At 38.5% G+C, this 20736-nt stretch overlaps 1 protein-coding gene across 3 annotated transcripts in view; it reads left to right on the top strand.

Annotated features, from left to right (window-relative positions):
- The window catches only part of CERT1 (ceramide transporter 1), an 86912-nt gene that overhangs the window by 62308 nt on the left and 3868 nt on the right, over positions 1-20736 (top strand). For 2 of the 3 annotated variants that reach the window (XM_063423347.1, XM_063423349.1), the window contains 11 exons: positions 1204-1361; positions 7195-7287; positions 9894-9980; positions 10818-10910; positions 11499-11576; positions 15719-15814; positions 16496-16628; positions 16753-16823; positions 18136-18264; positions 19020-19149; positions 20383-20519. In XM_063423347.1, coding sequence (XP_063279417.1) covers positions 1204-1361; positions 7195-7287; positions 9894-9980; positions 10818-10910; positions 11499-11576; positions 15719-15814; positions 16496-16628; positions 16753-16823; positions 18136-18264; positions 19020-19149; positions 20383-20510 — 1196 coding nt within the window. In that variant the 3' untranslated portion in view covers positions 20511-20519. The remainder of the gene's footprint in view (positions 1-1203; positions 1362-7194; positions 7288-9893; positions 9981-10817; positions 10911-11498; positions 11577-15718; positions 15815-16495; positions 16629-16752; positions 16824-18135; positions 18265-19019; positions 19150-20382; positions 20520-20736) is intronic. The other variant, XM_063423348.1, reaches the window with a different exon arrangement.

The following is a 20736-nucleotide window of genomic DNA, read 5'->3' on the forward strand; positions in this document are numbered from 1 at the left end:
ATTTTTTCTTTCTCTTGCTCTCCATTTTTTTTTCCTCCAACTCCCACCACCTTTACCTTCTAAGGAATGTTATTGTTTAACATTAAAAAAAAAAGTTGTATTCTACCATAGTATGTGTGCTTCTTGAGGTATTTGAAGTCATGTGTAGTCTATAATTATTTATTTGAAAAAGAATTTGATCCCCTCTGAAAGAGGGGTGTATAAAACCTCTAGGGACTTAAACCACTTTGATGATTGCTTTCTGTTCCCAAAGTGCAGACACTGTGCTCTGTCATTGGAGAATGGAACTGCTTGAAAGTTCCTGCTCTTGAAAGTTCCTGTTCTGCTCTTGCAGACAAATAAACTTACTCAAATATTTATTTGTACTTTTTAAACTGTAACAGTGGTATGTTGACAAACTGATAGACTGGAGAAAAAATTATCAAGCTAGGTGATCAGTCATGAGTTTGCTGTTTGGCAATAACAGGAGTTACTTTAACTTGCTGGGCTCAGTCAGCTTCATCTTGAGTGTTACTTCTGCTTTGTAATATTTTCTGACATGCATGTGCAGTGCTTGATGTGTTATTATGCCAACCTACGTACCAGTTAGACATATAATAGGTACTTTTTTTACCACACATTTTAAACGACTTGTTTAAATAGCCTTAGCAACAGATGGCCTGGTTGACAGCATGAAGCAGTTCTTGGAACTGTAAAACTCACAGTACTTGGAAAATTCAGCACATTTGATGCTTTTATCTTATACCTTTTTACTTTGAGGTTTTAAAATCGGTAATTACGTTTTTAAAACAACCTTGAATTATGCATTTTGGGTTTGATGACATTTTGAAATTGTTCCTTTCTTACTGCTGAATCTGATATGTTTTAAGGTTGCTCTGTGTTAATTAGGCCCCATTTCAAGCTGTCAAACCGCTATTGTTACAAACTATTACCACTCCCTCCACCCACATGATTTGCAGAGTGCAGAGTAATACAGCATTACAAGCAGGCTTGAAATACAGTATAGCAAGATGAAGCTGCAAGGATCTGTTTCTCCTTTTGAATCTTTTTCTTTATCCTGTGGATAGCTGTGGATATTATGACCACTTTAGATTTTTATTTTTAAATTGACTTTCTGGCCAGTCTGTTGTCTTATAATACATACATGTGAAGTGCTTGTTTAATTAAGGGCAGCTATCAGTGATCTCATATATGTGTTTTTAGTGTTTCCACATGTAACTCCCAAAGGAATTAATGGCATAGACTTTAAAGGAGAAGCTATAACTTTCAAGGCAACTACTGCTGGGATCCTTGCTACACTCTCTCATTGTATTGAACTCATGGTAAAACGTGAAGAAAGCTGGCAAAAAAGGCTAGATAAGGTAAGATCATTTTCCTTTTATTTTTGTTGAAAAAAAACGTTTCTTTAGCCTGATACTGAAATTTCAAATAAGCTGTTACTAACTTTAGTACTCAAACAACTGTTTTTATTTTTATGTACAGCATTTATTAATTTCAGGTGCTTTAATTATTAACACTATAAAATGTTAAGGAGCCTTGTTCTGACTAGTGATATAGTAGCTCTTCATCAAAGTCTTTTTTTCACAGTACTTACTCAGATGATAGTCCTATGTTCTATAAGAATATATAAGAACCTGAAATTATCTCATAATAGTAAGTGTATTGCATACTTCTGACATACTTCTGACAAAGACCTAACTATCCGTGCATGCAAAATCATGTGCAAATTTTAGTATAAGAGATGGTGACAACACTGGGGAGAACAACCAGTTCTAACTTCATATGTCTCCTCAAGATAAAATTATTTCACTTTCTTTTAGGAGATTGGTGAGATTTAAGTTATACTTTATACTAATCAGTTAAATCTTCTGTGCGTTGTTAGAATATCTGTTTTTCTAATGGCAGTGATAATTCATTCTGAACCTACTCAACCACTCTAAAGGAGCTCTAAAGGAGCAGTGTCTTCTTGTCTGGGATCTGTTGTTGGAGGCATGGCAGGTTGGAGTTCAGGATTTAATTTCTAGAATCTTGCCATGGCTGGCTGGTGTGCAGTGCAGCTGTGTTTCTGCTCCACATGTTTCCATGTAGTATATATCATGTATCAGATCTTACTCTATTTAGTGGTACACTGTTCAGTGAATGATCACATTCAGACAAGATAAATCCATGTTTGAATCCTTGACTTTGTCTTCTATATTGTTTGTGCATATGTGAAAGGCCTGGCCCTGGGTCACTGTATTGTGACTTCTTCAATATTCTGTATTTACTGGTTCAGCTGAGCAGCTGGAGGAATTACAGTAGGTCCAAGACTTGAAGTGTGTTTGTAGGATCACAGGGGAGCTCAGGTTGGATAGAGACCTCAAGAAGTCTCTCTTGCTCTAACCTTCATCTTGATGTAAGCACAGTTTGGATCAGACCAGGTTGCTTGGGGCATTATCAAGGCTGTAGACAGCACAGCTCTTCTGAGCAGATCTGTTCCTCATCTGTTTTTCGAGTGAAAAACATTGCCTTATATCCTGTTGGAGTAACTTTTATTCCAATATCCGATGCTTATTTTTTTAGCCTTTTCCTGTAAACTCTGAAGAGTCTGGCTCAGTTTCTTTATTAGTTTCTTGAACATATGGAAAGGCTACTGTTAAATTCCACAGCCAAAGCCTTCTCTGTGCTGGACAAACCCTTTTTCTTTGTGTTGATGTGACTTTCCTTAGAGCATGTTTTCCTTGCTTGTACTTCAGTATATCTTAATAAAGAGTAATATGTTAAAATATAACTTGAATTTATTTAGATTTGGGGTTTGTCACTTTTTTGGTTGTCATGTGGACTAACTTTAAAGCACTTTTGTATATGATGCAAGTGGTTAGCAAATTCAAACCTAAATTTTACATGGGACTAATATCTCATACAGCATGAGTAAGTACATTTTAAAGGGGCTCACAAATTTCTTTCAACTTCTTTTCCCAGAAATTACAAGGAGCAAAAAGGAACAAATGCTCCTGAAGCCTCAGAGTTTTCAGCTTGCTCTGCTTTGCAGATTTGCAGCTTTCAAAGAGGCCCATTTGTCAGTGACATTTTCTGGGATTTAGAGGACAGTCATATATTAAGTACCTGAATTAGTATATAAAGTCATTACTTTGTATTCCTCTCTTTGCCTGCCTTTTGGAGGAGGAGATTTTTTATTGAATGGAATAATGAGGCTTGTGATGAGATAGCCTTGGTGAAGAGTGAAATGCTCACCACCTGTTCAGCAGAATTAGAGAGAAAAGTGGAATGAGAAATCTTACAGGTCAAGAGAAAGACAGGAAGATTGCTCCCTAATTTTTGTCACAGCAGATTATTCTTGACCTGTGGAAAATCAATTTGTTGCTGATTTAAAAGGATGGGGAGTTAATGGGAGACAGAAGGACAAACACTAGGATAGCTTTCTGCCCCCTTTTCCTGAGCTCAACCTCATTCCTCCCCTGTAGGCTCCTCTGCCTAGAATGATCCAATCATTAAGGTTGGAGAAGACCTCAGACCTCATCAAGTCCCATGGTTGACCTCACACTTCCAGGTCCACCACTGACCTGAGTGCCACATTTATTTATGCCTTATTTATTTATGTCTTATTTAGCATTCCAGGGGTAGTGCAGGGCAGTCTGTTCCAATGCTTGTCTGCCCTTACAGTGAAGAACTTTTTCCTGATATCCAGTCTAGCCCTCCCCTGCTGCAGCTGGAGACCGTTTCTGCTTCTCCCTGTGCTTGTTACCTGGGAGAAAAGACCAACCCCACCTGGCTGCAGCCTCCTGTCAGGCCATTGTAGAGAGCAGTGGTGAACTCCCTGAGCCTCCTTTCTTCCAGACTAGACACCCTCAGCCACTCCTCACAGGACTGGTGCTCCAGACCCTCCCTAAGCTCCATTGCTCTTCTCTGGGCATCATCTCCACATCCTCCCAGAATTGGACTCAGGATTCTAAGTGTGGCATTACCCAGTCTGATTACAAGGGGACAATCTCTGCCTTGCTCCTGCTTGCTGATCCAGGCCAGGATGCCCTTGGCCTTCTTGGCCCCCTGGGCACTGCTGCCTCATGTTCAGCTGCTGGCACAGCACCCCCAGGTCCTTTCCAGCCCCTCTGCCCCAGCCTGTGGCCCTGCCTGGGGCTGTTGTGAGCCAAGGGCAGGAGCCAGCCCTGGGCCTTGTTGAACCTCACCCCATTGGCCTCAGCCATGATCCAGCGTGTGCAGATCCCTCTGCAGAGCCTTCCTGCCCTCCAGCAGGTCAGCACTGCCACCCAGCTTCCTGTCAGCTGCAAACTGCCTGAGGCTGTGCTCAATCCCTTGTCCAGGTCATCCATAAAGATACAAACCAGGACCTCTCCAGAGACTGAGCCCTGCCAACAGCACTGGTGACCAGCCACCAGCTGGATGTAACTCTGTTCACCACCACTGTCTGGGCCCAGCCATCCAGACAGATGTTTCTTAACCAGCAAAGAGTATACTCATCCAAACCACGGGCTGCCAGTTTCTCCAGGATATTGCTGTGGGAAATGGTGAAAAAGGCTTTAGTGAAGTCTTAACAGGTGACATCCACAGCCTTCCTTCATCCACAAAGCAGGTCATGCTGTCATAGAAGTTCAGGGTGGTCAGGCAGGACCTGCCTTTCACAAACCCCTTCTGGCTGGGCTGGATGCCCTGATCCTCCAGTATGTGTTGTGTGCTCTCACTTGAGGTAGTATGATCCATAACCTTACTGCCTGCTAGCTGCAGGCAGTGCAGGGTGAGGAATTAGTTTGCGGGGTTTGCAATTAGTCCAAAACACTTCATCTTTGCCTTTCCCTCCTCCTCATACTTTTTCCCAGTTCCAGTGCAGGTAGCCTCCATTAGTGATAGCCCTCTGGGAAAAATCTGTTGCAGTGTGGATCCTTCATGGAACGTGGTTCCTTCAGGAAATACCCCTGCAGTGTGGACATGTATGTGCTCTGCCCTGGAGCTGCACCTACTCATCTTCTTGCTTTTGGCATCTCCTCTGTGATTTCTCACTTTTTCTTCCAGTTCTTCTCTCCACAGAGTGTTTTTCACTCCTTTTTTCCTCACAGAAATGTCACATTCATGGTGGATGGGCTCAGCTGTGTGTTACAGTGAGTCCTTTTTGAAGATGGCAAAGAGCCACCTGTGTCTGCCACACGGCAGCCCCAGTCTCCTCCCCAAATGTTACCTGTGTGAGCACCACATTGATGCCTGCACACTTAAAGGCAGCAATTTACTGTAGACCTCTGCTACCATTATTCCACAGTGGTAGAGCTGCTTCTGGGTTAGTTTTTATCTTTTTGATTTAGTGCTTAAACATGAGTATATAAGAGTAGCTTTTATAACTATGGGCCTGATCAAAAGACATTGCTTTCCATCTGATAGGTAGATGTGGGATGAGAATGATGTAGATCTTTGTACTTTCAGTTTCCTTGAATCTGTGTGTAAACTTCTCTGAAGAGGAAATAAATATTTTGAGATGATGGAAGTAGAGATTCTATGATTAGTTTTCTTTCATTAGTAGTCAAATGTCCAGAATAAAACTGATATGAAGCATATAGTATCATCTAAAGTAAGCATAGTTACAGCTTTTCTTTCCACCTTTTACACTTAGCTCTTAAGATCTTGAGCTTGACTTTTTGTTTCCAGTGTAGTATGTAATACATTGAATGTATTTAAAAACAGACTTTTCTTAAAATTTATGCACATTGTATACACAAAGGATTTTGTCATTGGTTTTTGATCCACTGTTTTACTTGCAACAAAGTCTTAATGATAATGCTTTTCATGTTGACTGCTGCAGGATTTTTCTGTTCCTGTTTCTGCCTTCTTTAATATTATTGCCAAGAGAAGCTGGCAAATTTGGAGATTCGTATTGTGACACATGTGAATTGTAACTAATTTGCAGATTGAAGTACAGAAAGTGTGGGGATTTGGGGTGAGTGGGAGAAGGAGTTGTGTTTTAGGTGGGGTCTGTTTTGTTTTTCATTCCAAGTCTGGTAAAATTTGCATGCTTTTCTCAGTGACTTATACTCAAGTCATGCTTTATGTATCTTCAGGACTCTCCAATTCCTTTCAAAATAGATAAACATGCAAAATTTTGTGAAATCTGTTAGCAATACTGCCTCTTTGATAGTTTCAGAAGAGAAAACCTACAGTCACAGTTAAAGACAATATTGCCTCCATCAAAATGCTTTTTTGGAGGGGGGGTCCTGTACGTGTGTGTAAAACTATACTACCTTGTTCTACATCAAATGTGTTGTCTTACTGAAAACTGCAAAATGTCTTCAATGGAATGCTGCCACCAAATTCCCAGTTGGTAAACTCAGCTTTTCAGTGTTGGTTCAGGGTTTTCCACTGAATCTTTAAATCTGAGTTTGGGTTGCTGAGTAATTATACCCATATCTGCAAGAAATAGTGTGTGATGTCCACCTGTAAGACTTGCTTTCTCACCTCAAGTGATTTTGAGAGGGGACAGAGAAACATCTTGCGAAAAAAGCACTGATTTTTTCTAGAATTTCAGAAGTGTTTACCGCTTTTTCATGGAAGGTATCTGGCAGTATGCAGAATTTGTAGAGGCAATATTAGACTTAGTCTGATTTTGGCATTACTACTATTTTATTCACAATATACAATGATATAGTCACCATCAGGTGTCTACATAGCTGGCTCCTAGTGCAGTCACAACCTATTGTGGGAGAAGGATGTCAAGTTGCACTCTCTGCGTGGAGTCCCCAAAATGATTCACACTGTCCTTAATTATAGATACAAACTTACAGGGTATGACTTGTTAGTATATCACTACATTCAGCAAGTTAGCTTTTTACCAGTTTTAGTTTTTACCTTTTGTTATCCCAGCCCAAACATCTGTGTCAAGGAGGTTTATATGTCAGATACAAAGTATGACTCTCAATGAAGCATGAACAGCTATGCTTAAACTAGAAACCAGTTTTTGCTTGCTGATCTGGTTTCTTCCACATGAATTAGAAGGTGTCCTCCAGGTAGCTAGTTCCCCAAGCTTTCTATTATATATGCATGTTTATTGGCACATATAATGCATACATGCAAATAAATTCAGAAACTCATCAGCTTTGCAGTTGCTGCTTGGAAAAAATACTACCCTGGTTATTCCATTTATTGGCGTATTGACAATTCATTTTTGCTGCATCAAATGGTCATGTAATTTTACAGGAGACAGAGAAGAGGAGAAGAATTGAAGAAGCATACAAAAATGCTGTGACAGAACTGAAGAAAAAGTCCCACTTTGGAGGGCCAGACTATGAGGTACAATTCTACTTTTGAAATTTTTTAAAACACTCTGACTGTTTCTGGTGGGTTGACCCTGCCTGGATGTCAGGTGCCCAGAAAGCCACTCCAGTTCTCCCCTCAGGTGTACAGGGGAGAGAGAATATAATGAAAGTCTGGATTGAGATAAAAGCAGAGAAAGGTCACTCACCAATTGCTGACAGAAGCCAAACAGACTCAGCTTGAGGAAATATAGCTTAATTACTAATTAAATCTGAAAACCACTCTTCCCTTACACCTCTCTTGTTCCTGGGTTTAACTTCACTTCCAAATTTTCTGCCTTATAACCCTCGGCTGTGCAGCGAGTAAAGGAACAGGGGTTGTTGTCAGTTCATCTCACGTTGTCTCTGTCACTCCTCCTCACAGGGAGCACTCCTTACACTCTTACCCTTCTCCAGTGTGGGATTCCTCCCACAGGAAACAGTTCTCCATTAACTCTTCCAGTGTGAGTCCTTCCCATGGACTGCAGTTCCTCATGAACTGCTCCCTGTGAGTCCTTTCCAAGGGATGCAGTCCTTCAGGAACAGGCTGTCCCAGCATGGAATCACAGCCCTGCCAGTAAACTTGCTCCAGCATGAGCTTCTCTCCATGGGGCCACAGGTTCTGCCAGAAACCTGCTCCTGTGTGGGCTTCCCACAAGATCAGGCACCCACCTGCTCCACCGTGGGCTCCTCAGGGGGTTGGAGGTGGATCCCTGCTCCTCCATGGGCTGCAGGGGCACAGCTGCTTTGCTGTGGGCTGCACCAGGGGCTGCAGGGGAATCCAGCACATGGAGCACCTCCTGCCCCTCCTTCTTCACTGCCCTGGCACCTGCTGAGCTCTTTCTCTCACTCCACTGTTCTCCAGGTGTAGTTGCATGGGGATGTTTTTCCCCTTGTTAAATACCTTATCCCAGAGATGCTGCCACGGTCGCTGATGGGCATGGCCTTGGGCAGTGGCAGCAGGCAGCTCCATCCTGGAGCCAGCTGGCACTGTCTTAGCTGGACCTGGGGGAAGCTTCTGGCAGCTTCTCACAGGAGCCACCCCTCTACCCACTTCAGCTACCAAAACCTTGCTACACTAACCAAATACACTTTTAAGATTGGGTTGTTTCTTAAAGGGGGAAAAGGAAATTACACAAGCCCCAGTGCAAGTGTGATTTACAACTGTGCTCATGCCACACTTACTTTTTCACCTTGGAAATTGAAACTGTAGGAAAAATCTCAGTCCTTTGTTTCTTGAGTAGAAGTATATCTTCCTTCGATGTTTTGCTTTTGTCTGAAATATTTTTCTTACAGATATTTCTGTTGAATTTTTGTTATTTTCTCATACATTTGATACTACTTATATGTAATTGTACTTTCCCTTTTTATTTGTTCAGCTATAGAGATAAGTAAAGCAAAAATATGAAAACTCCGATGGCACAGGCAGTCCTAGAAGATGAAGTTTAACTGACTTTTAATTTGCCACTCCCACTTGAAATATGTTTTAAGTTCCTTTCTTCATTTCATCTCATGAAATGAGATGCTGATTTCATCAGCATTCTCCTCAGTGAGGTATTTAGTTCTATCCTAAGATGCATAAACAAACTTTTGAAGAGTAATCATAGAATGGTTTAGGTTGGAAGAGACATTAAAGATCATCTAGTTCCCATCTCCCTGCTGTGGGCAGGGACTGCTCCCACTAGACCACGTTGCTCAATGTCCTATCCAGGCTGGCTTGAACACTTTCACAGATGAGGCATCCACACTAATGTAACCTAATGCACCTAATAAAGTAAGCTTGTCCCTTTCATGTACATTAATCAAACACATTTCTACTTCCAAGTCATAGCCTGAGAAATAGTACTGTACAGATATTTAAGATACTTGATGTTCAATTAATTGTCACTGAGGCATGCACTGTGAAAGAATAAAATAAATAGGAAGGTTGTCCACATGGTTATGAATCCAGCTGCTTCTTCCAGGTGTCTCTGCTTATACACAGTTTTGTGGGGTTTTTTTTAATTTGCAGGACTAGATTGTTTTACAATACGGTAAAAGCAGTAAATCTAATTTTATTAATTACGATTTTAATTAGTAGACTAGAGTTTTCAATCCTTGACTTACTGTACCTGCTGTTCAACTGTTGTTTTTGAGAATTTTCAATAGAGATCTCCAAAATTTTGTCTTTCCTTGTACTTTTGAACACATACCTGAATATCAGTGCCTTAAGGCACTGAAATACTTGTAAGGAGTCTAACTATGCAGTTATGTTAATAGATGTACTTTACTGACACTGTAAACATTTTCAAGAGAAGACATTTGTTAATTAAATCCCAAATTTGGTGTCAACACATACTGACACTATTACTCAGTTTCCTGGGTTTTTTTCTTCTTTATGCAACTATCATTAAATTGTTGTTAGAGGGATACACTTCCTTTAACAAGTAAAGGTTTTCAGAGAACTTGTAATCTAAGAATATTGGTGAAAATATTTGAGATCTGCAGAAGAAATTTGCTTCTATCAGTTACGTATAAAATATAAATATGTATTTCTAATGTTAAATTGAAGTGGGACTTATATGTGTCCAGAATTTTTAACTAGTTTTTTTCCTTATGCTCCAGGAGGGTCCCAATAGCCTGATTAATGAAGAAGAATTCTTTGATGCTGTTGAAGCTGCTCTCGATAGACAGGATAAAATGGAAGAACAGGTACTAAAACCTGAAAAATGTTTTAATAATGACACTTCCTGAGACACTTTTTGTGACTTACAGTCTGTCCTGATTGTTGCTTAAAGCTAATTTTGAGAAAGTAACTTTATAGGTTATCTAGAAGAGAATAGTGTAAGTGCTAAGTTTATTGAATGTCTCTAGTTTCTAATTCCTAAAAAAAGTCATGAATGAAAATTATCTGTATGTGATTGCTGCCCTGTTAAAATAAAAATATTAAATACTGCAGCTGTTTCTCAAAATCTAGTAATTGGTCTGATATATGTGATATATGGAATAGGAAAAACAGCTACTTCACTCATTCATTTCTTGAATACACTTACAGTGATAAGTATCAAAAAGTGTTAAGATGCATTCTAGGAAGTATATAGAGTGTGAGGAAATATAGCAGGATATAAAATGAGAGGCAATAACAAAGTTGTACATCCTTTGTTGTAAAAGAGTTTATGTTTAGGAGTACAGTGAATAAAATCGACTTGAGGATTAAAAGACTTTCTAGTAGACCTGTAGTACCCAACAGAATTTACCCCGTGTTGGGATCTCCTAGCAAAGAGTACAGGTTTTAAGTGACTGTGGTAGTACTATATGGATCTGTAGTGCTGCCAGTGTGTTTTCCTTACCTCAGAAATACTCCCTGAAGCTCAGATGAATTCAGTCTTCAGGCCCACTCACTGAGAATTCCAGTGGGATGACAGCTTCATGCCTGTCACGGGCAGCATTAGTTGTTGTAGTCACCATGTAGATTGAGCATGACTCACTTTGTTTCACAGTCCACCCCGTCACAGCTGACTAATAATAATTAAACCTATGTTGTTGCAGTCCCAAAGTGAAAAGGTTAGATTACACTGGCCAACATCCTTACCTTCTGGAGATGCCTATTCTGCTGTGGGGACTCATCGATTTGTGCAAATGGTAAGATATTTATCCTGATCTTCTCAGAATAGTGAGCTGGTCTGTGCTGTTTATGTAATATTTTGTATGGGTAGGTGAGATTTTTTTCAGTGTTTCTAGTAACTTCCAGTGGCCTACTCATTTTCAAAAAAAGTAGCCAGAACTGAAAAAGGACTGCTTTTTGTCTTGGCTAAAAAATACTGATTTGAGAACCTATTTAGAACGCTCTTTACTTGTATGAGGCTTGTCTGGCAGAAAACAGGGAAAAATAACAATTGGCTAACTCCGGTGTTTTCCAGATAGCTTCACACAGATTCATAGAATTGCTTTTATTTAAAAAAAAATAAATATATATATATATCCAGTTGGTTGTATCAGAACCAGTTGACTTGTTTTTTAATGTTACTGGAAACACTATGCTCCTATCAGGGCTACACTGGGAGCATAATATACAATAGGTGCATGAAACCAGCATTTGCTGCTGTGCTTGCTGCTTATGGTGCTTTTGTTTTCCTTTTCTTCATTATCTGGTGCTTGCAAGTTGGTACTGAACGCTCTGTTGTGCCTTTGTTCTGATTACTTGGTTTTTTCTTTGTCTGTCTCTGGTAGCCCTATAGTCGCTCTTCCTCCATGTCTTCCATTGATCTAGTCAGTGCCTCTGATGATGTTCACAGATTCAGCGCCCAGGTACTGTATTGATGTGTCAAGTGGGGGTTGCATTTCTTTGCTCTATTTCATCCTCTTCTCTAGAACCTGGGTTTTGTTGTTGTGGATTGATTTTTTGGTGTTCTTTTTTGTTGTTGTTGTTGTTATGTCAATCACTGCTCGCTTTAAACTAGTACATTGAGACAAACAAGGGAGTTCTCTATTCCTGAACTAAATGGTTGTCTTTCTTTACATCCAGCTTGCATGCATTCCACTTGTGCAGAGGCCCAAATCTTGTGCAAAACTCTTTGGTTTACTTCAGTAGCTTTAATAAAAATGCCTATAGTTTGAAAAATTTGTATCTCTAGTTAAAATGAAAGTAGAATAACATGTTTTACGATGGCTGAAGATGGTCTTTGTCTCAGATGAAATAGTTTTTCTTGCTTTTAAATCAAAGGTTTAATTTTGTCTGAAGTGTTTATTTGTAATTATATTAATACATTGCATCTTATGGTTCACTGTTACTGTTTTTTACCTCTGTGACTACTTTGATTACCAAAAGGCCATTAAACAAGTCGACCAACAAGACTTGTTGGGTGGGTATGATAAATCTCGTTGTGGGTATGATAAATCATATTGAAGAGTTTATGTATATTCACCTGACTTCAGAAATTAAGTCTGACATCCCGAAAATGTCAGTGTTGCCATAATGACATATTCCAGTAATGCACAAAATTACTTTAGATGTGTACTAGGAAAATGATAGATTAGAGCAGAATTAGATAAATGTTTACTTTTTAGTCTCCAAAACAGCAGTTCAGGTATGTTTATTCATGCTGTTTCTTTCCTTATGTGGTGCCCGTGTGATTGTGAATATGGATCTTCCTTCTGAGATCTGCTCTTCTGTAGGTTTTTTAACGTATTAGCAAAAGCTCCAACCAATCCATTTTTTTTTTCAAACAGGAATGGATTTTTGTTTTTGTTTTAACAGAGCCTAGAATTTTATTACCTGCAGACCTTACCACCAGCTTCATGAGCAGGACCAACACTTAAGGACTTGCCTAGTGGACTAAAATTCCAAGACCTTTTGCAGTAATTTTATTTCTGAAATATGAACTACTGCAAGGGAAAAGGTACCCAAGTCCTGTTGCACAACAGTGATAGGCTCATCTACCAGTACTCCAGCAGTTGTTTTCTAGTTGTTTTCTAAATTGTTTTTTCTTTGGGAGGAGGGGTAATAAAGTGAGGGATAATGAAGTAAGGGAATAATAAGTTATAGAAAGCAAGTTTGATTGCCAAGACAGGAACTAGTACTTTGTCAGGTTGTGGGTGCAGAATTCGTTCAGCATTAGGGAAACTCATATTTGCCAATTGCAGGTGTCCTCATTTTCATCTCTTTTACATCTGTGGTAACATTTCTGCACCATTTAGAGCACCACTGTGACTGCAGAACTGATCACTTAAATCTGAGGTAGACCAGGCCCTTATCACAATAATGCAAATTGTGGTTAAGTGTCAGGATCAAAGGGACTGGAGTAAAATTGCTCTTTTCACCTCCTGCATGGATAACACTACATGAAAGTTACTATGTAGTGCCTCCTAATCCAGTTTCAAGTTAATGGACTCACTACAGAAAGTATGAATATCCCCACATGCAGTTCCACCCTCCAAGTATTTTCCCTAAAACAAATTTTTGCCAGACTAACAAGTCATTCCACCTGCTCTGGTGGAATGTTTCCGTTTTACTGAAAAAGACAACAGAAAGCATGATGAGAATTAGCAGACCTTTTTATTCTACCTGCTACGGACTGTATTAAAAAATGTATTAAAAATTGACTTCTGTCCCCAGGCTGAATTTTGGTATCAGTAAAAGCACAAGCAGCAACTTGCAACCCTTACCTGTTTTTAAGACTGAGAAGTATGAACATGTATTCTGATGGGAGCTGTTTCTTCAGTGTGCCTCTAGCGAGGCATTGTTGTCTCTGCCAGTTGAGTGGGAGCTCAGATCACTTTTTTTAAAAGATCTATCAGCTTTATAATAGGTTCTGAGCTGTTCTTGAGCCCTTTAAAGGGAAGAACTTGCCACTCAAAGTTTGGGTCAAGGCTGTATAGCATACAGGTTGTAAGTATTTTTGCAGACCATTCTTGCAGCCAACTAGGAACCCAGAGGTTAATAGTGAGACTTTTAGGTGGGAGAGAATCATTCTGTCTTGACTGTGCCTCTGAAGTAGGTGCAGTTGGCAGATGGTGACCAGTGCACAGACTAAATAGAGTTTTCTATCTAAAATCTATTCTAAACAGACAGTGTGCACAAGCAGGTTGTGTAAATACTGCATTTCCTGGTGAAGCAGGAGTCTGTTTAGATTGCATTCCTGTGGATGCCTCCTTCTCTTCATTCCTTGATATTTCCATCATCTGTTTGCATTTAGCACATAAAGCAAAAAGTATCAAAACACATAAGTAAATGTATAAAGCATAGCTTTGTCCTTAATAAATTAAGAGGTGGGATAGAAAATATGTAAGGGCCTGAAGGTATGGCAAGGATTCCTTTCTTAAAGAAGTGTGACCTAGAGCTAATAAATCAAACACTTAAATAGCCTACATTCTTACCTGGTGTGTATTGTACTGCCATTGTTTCACTGGGAAAAAAAGGAAGAAATTTTTGTAGGAAACCTGCTACTAACTGGCAGCAAAAGTTGGCTTGTCTAGAAGCTGAAACATAAATCAGGGTGGTGCATTTTGTTCACTGAAACTCAAAACTAAAGCACCCAAAACCTGGATTGATAACTTTTCCTTGTCTAGAGAAGTCTGTGCTTAGTTAAACTAAGACAAACTAGGATTTCCATCCAGTGGATTTTGTTTTTTAATGTTGTACTTCTAGAGTTTTATTTGATTTATTTACCTTTTTTCTTTCTGGTCTTAAGTGTATTGCTTGTTGAGTACATGGTACAAACAAAATTACTGCCTTAAAAGTAAATAACATCTTTTAATTCTGTATCATATAAAAAAGATTATTATTAATTTTGCTTTCTGCTTGTTTTCATACTTGCCCAAATATGTTTTACATATTTCACTGCACACTAAGCTTCATATTTTTGTAGGTTGTGCAAAAGCACCCTAGGGGTTCACACTGTTAATTTTGTGATTGTACACTTCTTCAACTAATCTTTGTGTGGGTCAACTAACTAATTTTGTTTGAAGTGCATTTCCTTTTGAGAAAAAAAGGTATTTCCAGTAGTTCAGGAAAGTGCTGTTACGTGTGAGTTACGTGGACTTGCTTGTTGTGACAAGTTTTAGTAGTCATTTACCTTTTTGGTGGAAAAAACTATTTTAGTATTTTGAACATTTGAAGCATTACACAGCAATGAATATCCTATGATTTTGCTTCTGTTTTTATTTGGGGCACTTGAAAAAGGGTGGGGAACCAAAGAAACAGAATAATATATTAGCTCTAAAATAAGCATCATCTTCCTGTCCCAGTACCCATTTTCATGCATATTGTATGGAATAAAAATGAGATGTTCACATAGCATGATAAAAACGTAGCAAATATTTGGCTGTGAAGAAAAGGCACAGCTGCTACCAAAATAAGGTTTGAATGAGCATTTTATAATTATAGAATCTCTGTACCATCATAATCCTTTGAGTGTAGGCATTTCTGGTTTTTTTCTAGCTGTCAACTGTGCAAAGATGTCACTGAAACAGAGCAGGCATGCTTTGCTTGTGACTGTTTTCCTCACTGCTCAAAATATGACTTTTGATATGCATTTGCTTTTCAGAGCTTGTCAGTGTTCCTCCCTAACCCCCTGCCTTTGTTGAGCTTTTAAAATGCTCTTCAGTGAATATCTTACAGTGCATTGCAGTTCCATTTAGAGATACTTGCAGTTCCTATCTGCTGAAATAAAGAACTGTTTTAGGTAGAAGTGGTGAGGTTTGGCAGTTCAAAGGTACAAAGGCAGGATAGGAAGTACCATACCAAAGAATGAAGTTGGAACTTGAATCAAGATTTTGGCTGTTGATTCCAAAGGCCAGCACTGTTTGTTCCTAACCTAACAGAGAGCTCTCTCGTTCAAATTCAGCTCCTGCACAAGAATTGAAGCATTAACTTGTGACTTCCAATGCTGTACAGTATCTCCCCAAAAAGATGGAAGGAATGAGTTAAAAATGCCTTTTTTCCTTTACAGGTGGAAGAGATGGTACAAAACCACATGACATATTCCTTGCAAGATGTAGGAGGAGATGCCAATTGGCAACTAGTGGTAGAAGAAGGAGAAATGAAGGTAAATGTTTCAGATTTGGTTAATTTGTATAAGGTGATATACTGTGAAGACAGGTACTTCCAGTGTACATTTGGCAGTGCTATCTTTACTGCTGGACTCCATGATCTAAAGGGTCTTTTCCAACGTAAATAATTCTATGATTTCTGGAAATACCATCAATCAGCAAGTTATGCTGTTGAAACTGCTCTCTGGGAATGGCATTGTTTAGGTTGGGACTGGGTCCATGAGACCCGTGGCTTCTAATGTATTTATTCATACAAAATTCTGTGTGATTCTTGCAATAGATTCATCTTTGCAGATTCCTTTCTCGTTCCCTCCCACTTAAAGCTTGGTATCAAAGTAATGTGTAAATTCTATGTACAAAAATAACAACAGTAACAAGCTATAGTGGCTGCTCCACTGTGCTTAGGAATCCATGGGAATAATGATAAATAAGCTAGCTTAATCATTTTTGGAGTAGAAACTTAAAAGTATTGGTATTTTAATGTGAACTGCCACACAAGAATGTCTTCAGTGGGTGTTACCAGAGAACACTTTCATGGCAAATTATTCATGTGATAATCTTCTAGGCAAGTAATTTGTTGGTTTGGGTTTTTTTTAATTGATCATATTTAAACAATTAAAACATGAACAGTTCTGACAGTTTCTGTTCTACATTTCTTTCTTTGTGTTTGGCTGCAGGTATACAGACGAGAAGTGGAAGAGAATGGAATAGTTCTTGATCCTTTGAAAGCAACCCATGCTGTTAAAGGGGTAACAGGGCATGAAGTCTGCCACTACTTCTGGAACGTTGATGTTCGTAATGACTGGGAAAGTAAGGCATTGGTTCTTCAGCTTTGGAGGTTTATCAGCAAGAATAGTCTTTATAGCATTGTCCTGTTGTCTGTGGCTGTTCACTGATGGATTTTTTTTCCTTCCCTCCCCGCCTGCTCTTTTAGCAACAATTGAAAATTTCCATGTTGTGGAAAATTTGGCTGATAATGCAATCATCATTTACCAGACACATAAGGTAATAACACTTCATTTGCATATCTCACTGGGACGTGTGAAGCATGTGTGTTCCAATATTATTGTGAATTCTTTACAACTTAAAATACTGTTCTGGACAATATTCCAGAGCAAGGTCTCCATTAAACTGCAACTTCCATCAATTTTTCTAACTTTTCTTTAGAGCATAATTGGTTGTACATGTCTGATAGAGCTTGTAGTAACAAGTGAAGCCTGCTTTTAATCTCACTGTTACATCACTGCCAGCAAGGCCAGTCATCCAAAGCAAACAGAAGAAATAAATCACCACTGACTACAAGAAACCTACACCACTCTATCAGGTGTTTTTTTGCAAAAATGTGGGTTACCATTCACCACAATCAGTTGACATACCACCTCATAATGCAATGTTTTGAATTGTTGGTACAACATTTCTTCTTGTACCTTTATTGTTTTTTTCCCCCAAAATGGTTCTGGTGTCAATTTATAAAAATGTTCATTTAAATTATAACCCAACAGCTGAAATGTAAAGATTTAAAAAAATTCTAGGAATGAAATGTACATACTCATCCTTAGTCTTGCATTTTTCTAAGTATTAGTATATTCAAAGGTTAAAACAAATATCTTTCTGTGACAATTTTACCAGTAGAGCAGTTATGTTAAAACTTGTTTAATAGAGGACTCATAATTTTGAGTAAGACAGTTGTATCATCTATACGGGTTGTGGTAAAAGCCAGAACCTTTTTCTCCTGATGAATGTCAGGAAAATAACTTCTGTGTATTTTCTTACTTCATCATACATTTCACTTCTGAAACTTTCTCTTGGATAGTATCAGTTTGCCATATCTGTCTTACTGAAGTAATAATTGAATTATTTTGAAGTAATAATTGTTTTAAAAACATTCCTCCTTTCTCTTTTAATCTCAGAGACATAAGTAACTGTAGATGCATTCCTATACACCTAACCATTAGTTCAGTTTGTAGCTTATAAATATTAACTATAAAATGCATACCTGAGGTTGAGGGTACAGGAGGGTAACTGCCTCTTCCTATTTTTTAACTGAAAAATTCATTGCAGGTGGGCCCTTTGTATTTCAAAGGCCCTGAAGTTTTGCCTTTTTTTTCTTTTTGTATGAAATGTAGCCAACCTGAAATTTCTTTTGCCTATTTACGACAGCTATGCTCTCTTTCACTTTTCAGACTGAAATTACTAACTTGAAGATGACCTTTAACTTAATAATATAACTGATCTGGTTTGCCTTGCTTGGTTTTTAATTTTAACTGAGGATAGTAGTTAAACATGGAAAAGCTTATGTTCAGGTGTTTCTCTGCAGAGAGTGTGGCCAGCCTCTCAAAGGGATGTGCTGTATTTGTCTGCCATCAGAAAGATACCAGCATTCAGTGAAAATGATCCAGAAACATGGATTGTGTGCAATTTCTCTGTAGAACATGACAGTGCTCCTGTAAGTATTATTTTGATTCTATGAAGTTCTGTTTTTAAGGTGGTTTTTCTGTTCTGTGATAATGCATTTGCAGTGCTAGTGTGAGGCAGGTTTTTACAAAAGTACAACTGATTAAACCAGGTGATAAAATTACTTGAATGATGAATGAATTTTTAGCCAAAAGCTTTCTTGCCTTATCTCCCAGTTGGCAGATCGAAGGTGTTACACCAGAATTGAAGCAAAATTTCTGGAGATGTGAAAAGATTTTAAAGAATTGAGATTATTTGGTATGGAATCAAATCAATATCTCTTCAGTATTGTCAAATATAAGAGTAGTTTTGTATAATTACAAACAGGATTAAGCCTCCATTTTACACAATCTTGCCTCGGTTCTAGCAGATAATAGCAACGATTGTTTTCCTTGCATTGCTATTCCATAGCCTGCTTTCAAGGGAAAAGTTAACTGATATTTGTAAATGCTGATACATTATTCTTGAAATGTTCCTTTATTGATCTGTCACAACAGCTGAAGTAATTCACTTATAACGTGTTAAGCAAGCAGAAGCTTCAAATTCAAACATTTCAGATCCTTTCCCTATCCACCGTGTTTCTTTTGTTTTACTCACTTTCATGTTACATCCATGTAAGAGCTAGAATGCAGACTCTCAGAAACAGAGCTTCTAGAGTGTCTTAGACTTCATGATGAAAAAAAGTATGCTCAAAGTGTGCTGAAACAAATTCGGTTTAAGGCTTACAATGTTTTGTATTTTTGGCAGCTGAACAATCGCTGTGTCCGTGCCAAAATAAATATTGCTATGATTTGTCAGACGTTAGTAAGCCCACCAGAGGGCAACAAGGAAATAAGCAGGGACAACATTCTTTGCAAGATTACATATGTAGCTAATGGTAAGTATAAAATTTTTCAATATGACATTCATGATAGATGTTAATTTTGGGGATTTGAATACTGGCACAAAAAAAATTTTAATGCCTTTTCCCTTTTCTGTTAAATCTTGCCATAGATTTATGGCATCACCTTTGTGTTCGTCACATTCAAAAGGTCTCAAATTAAGGTGCTACATGAACTGGTGAATGAGATCCTTCATTATGTGGTACTCTGAGAGGAATAAATGGCAGAGCTGTGTAGCTCAGTCCTAAGCACATAATCCTGGGGTGGGGGGAAAGTGGGCAGAAATGTCTGCAGCTGGAATGAGTTGGCACAGCTTTTAGGTTCAGTAATGGTGTGTTGGGTTTCTTCAAGTACTCCCAATCCATCTCATTAGGCTGAAAAGCTGCTTATAGTAAAGATACAGTTCTTAATCCCTGATGCCAAGAAGGAGGAAATCCATTTTGTGTGAGGATGCTTGCAATCCGTATAATCTAGTCTACATTTCTTAATATTTTTTTTAGCTGATAGCATCCTTGATATTGACTGAAAAACTGTCAAAGCCAAATTGTATTGTTGTTGTATCCAGTATTCAGCAATGTATTGTAGTATTGGAGATGTGTATCATCTCTCCCAGAGCTACAAAACACTTAAAGGGTCACTCACTCTGCTTTTTTTTTTTTTGTTCCAGTTTCCAAATTACTTAAAAAGTATATTTTCATTGCTAAATTCTGAACTATGGCTATATGCAAAGTGATAGCATTTTCAGCAACATGGAACATTCCTCTGTGAGCGAAAATGTAATTAAAAACCAGCTCAAATTTTGTTTAAAGGCTTTATAATCATTTGCAGGGTGTTGCCTATGTGGCAGTTCTGCAGGCAAATGCAGTAATTATTGAAAAGTTAAGACTGACTTTGCTTTCTTTGAAACAGGAAGCTTCTCAAGTCTCTCTCTTTTGTTTCTTGGAAGCCCATAGAGAATATCCTCTTCTATTTGGGCATTTTCCCAAGGCTCACAATCCATGTAGCATATTTAATGTTTTCTAAATAATAGCATCATAGATCTGGACAGAGCTTGGGGGTTACAAACAGAAAGTGCTACAGGACAAACCTATGGGCATAAAAAATTCTGCTGATGGTTATTCTTTCTTGTTACTTCAGGAAGAGTTGCAGGAGTAATGAACTAAAATTTACTTTTTCAGCCCTTAGTGGAGTTGCTTTATTTCAATATCTGTCTTTCTGTGTATTTCTAGTGAACCCAGGAGGATGGGCACCAGCATCAGTGTTACGGGCAGTGGCTAAACGAGAATATCCAAAGTTCTTAAAGCGTTTCACATCGTACGTGCAGGAGAAAACAGCAGGAAAGCCTATTTTATTCTAGTACTGGCAGGTATACATGCTTCTTAAATTCTTGATTCACCATTTTAAAGGCCAGATGGAAGTAGAAAATCTAGAAATGCCTTCCATGATTAGCATAGCTTCAGTGCGTGCTTTAGTATGCAGTGTTTTTAATGGTTTTTAAAAACATCATGTAATTTGTGTGTACAGGCTGCATAAGCTAGCAAGCATTAGTTTTCATAGACTTTTATAGGTCTTGCAAGTTTTTG

This window comes from Prinia subflava, chromosome Z (assembly GCF_021018805.1).
Source record: "Prinia subflava isolate CZ2003 ecotype Zambia chromosome Z, Cam_Psub_1.2, whole genome shotgun sequence".
In the NCBI taxonomy this organism is placed as follows: domain Eukaryota; kingdom Metazoa; phylum Chordata; class Aves; order Passeriformes; family Cisticolidae; genus Prinia; species Prinia subflava.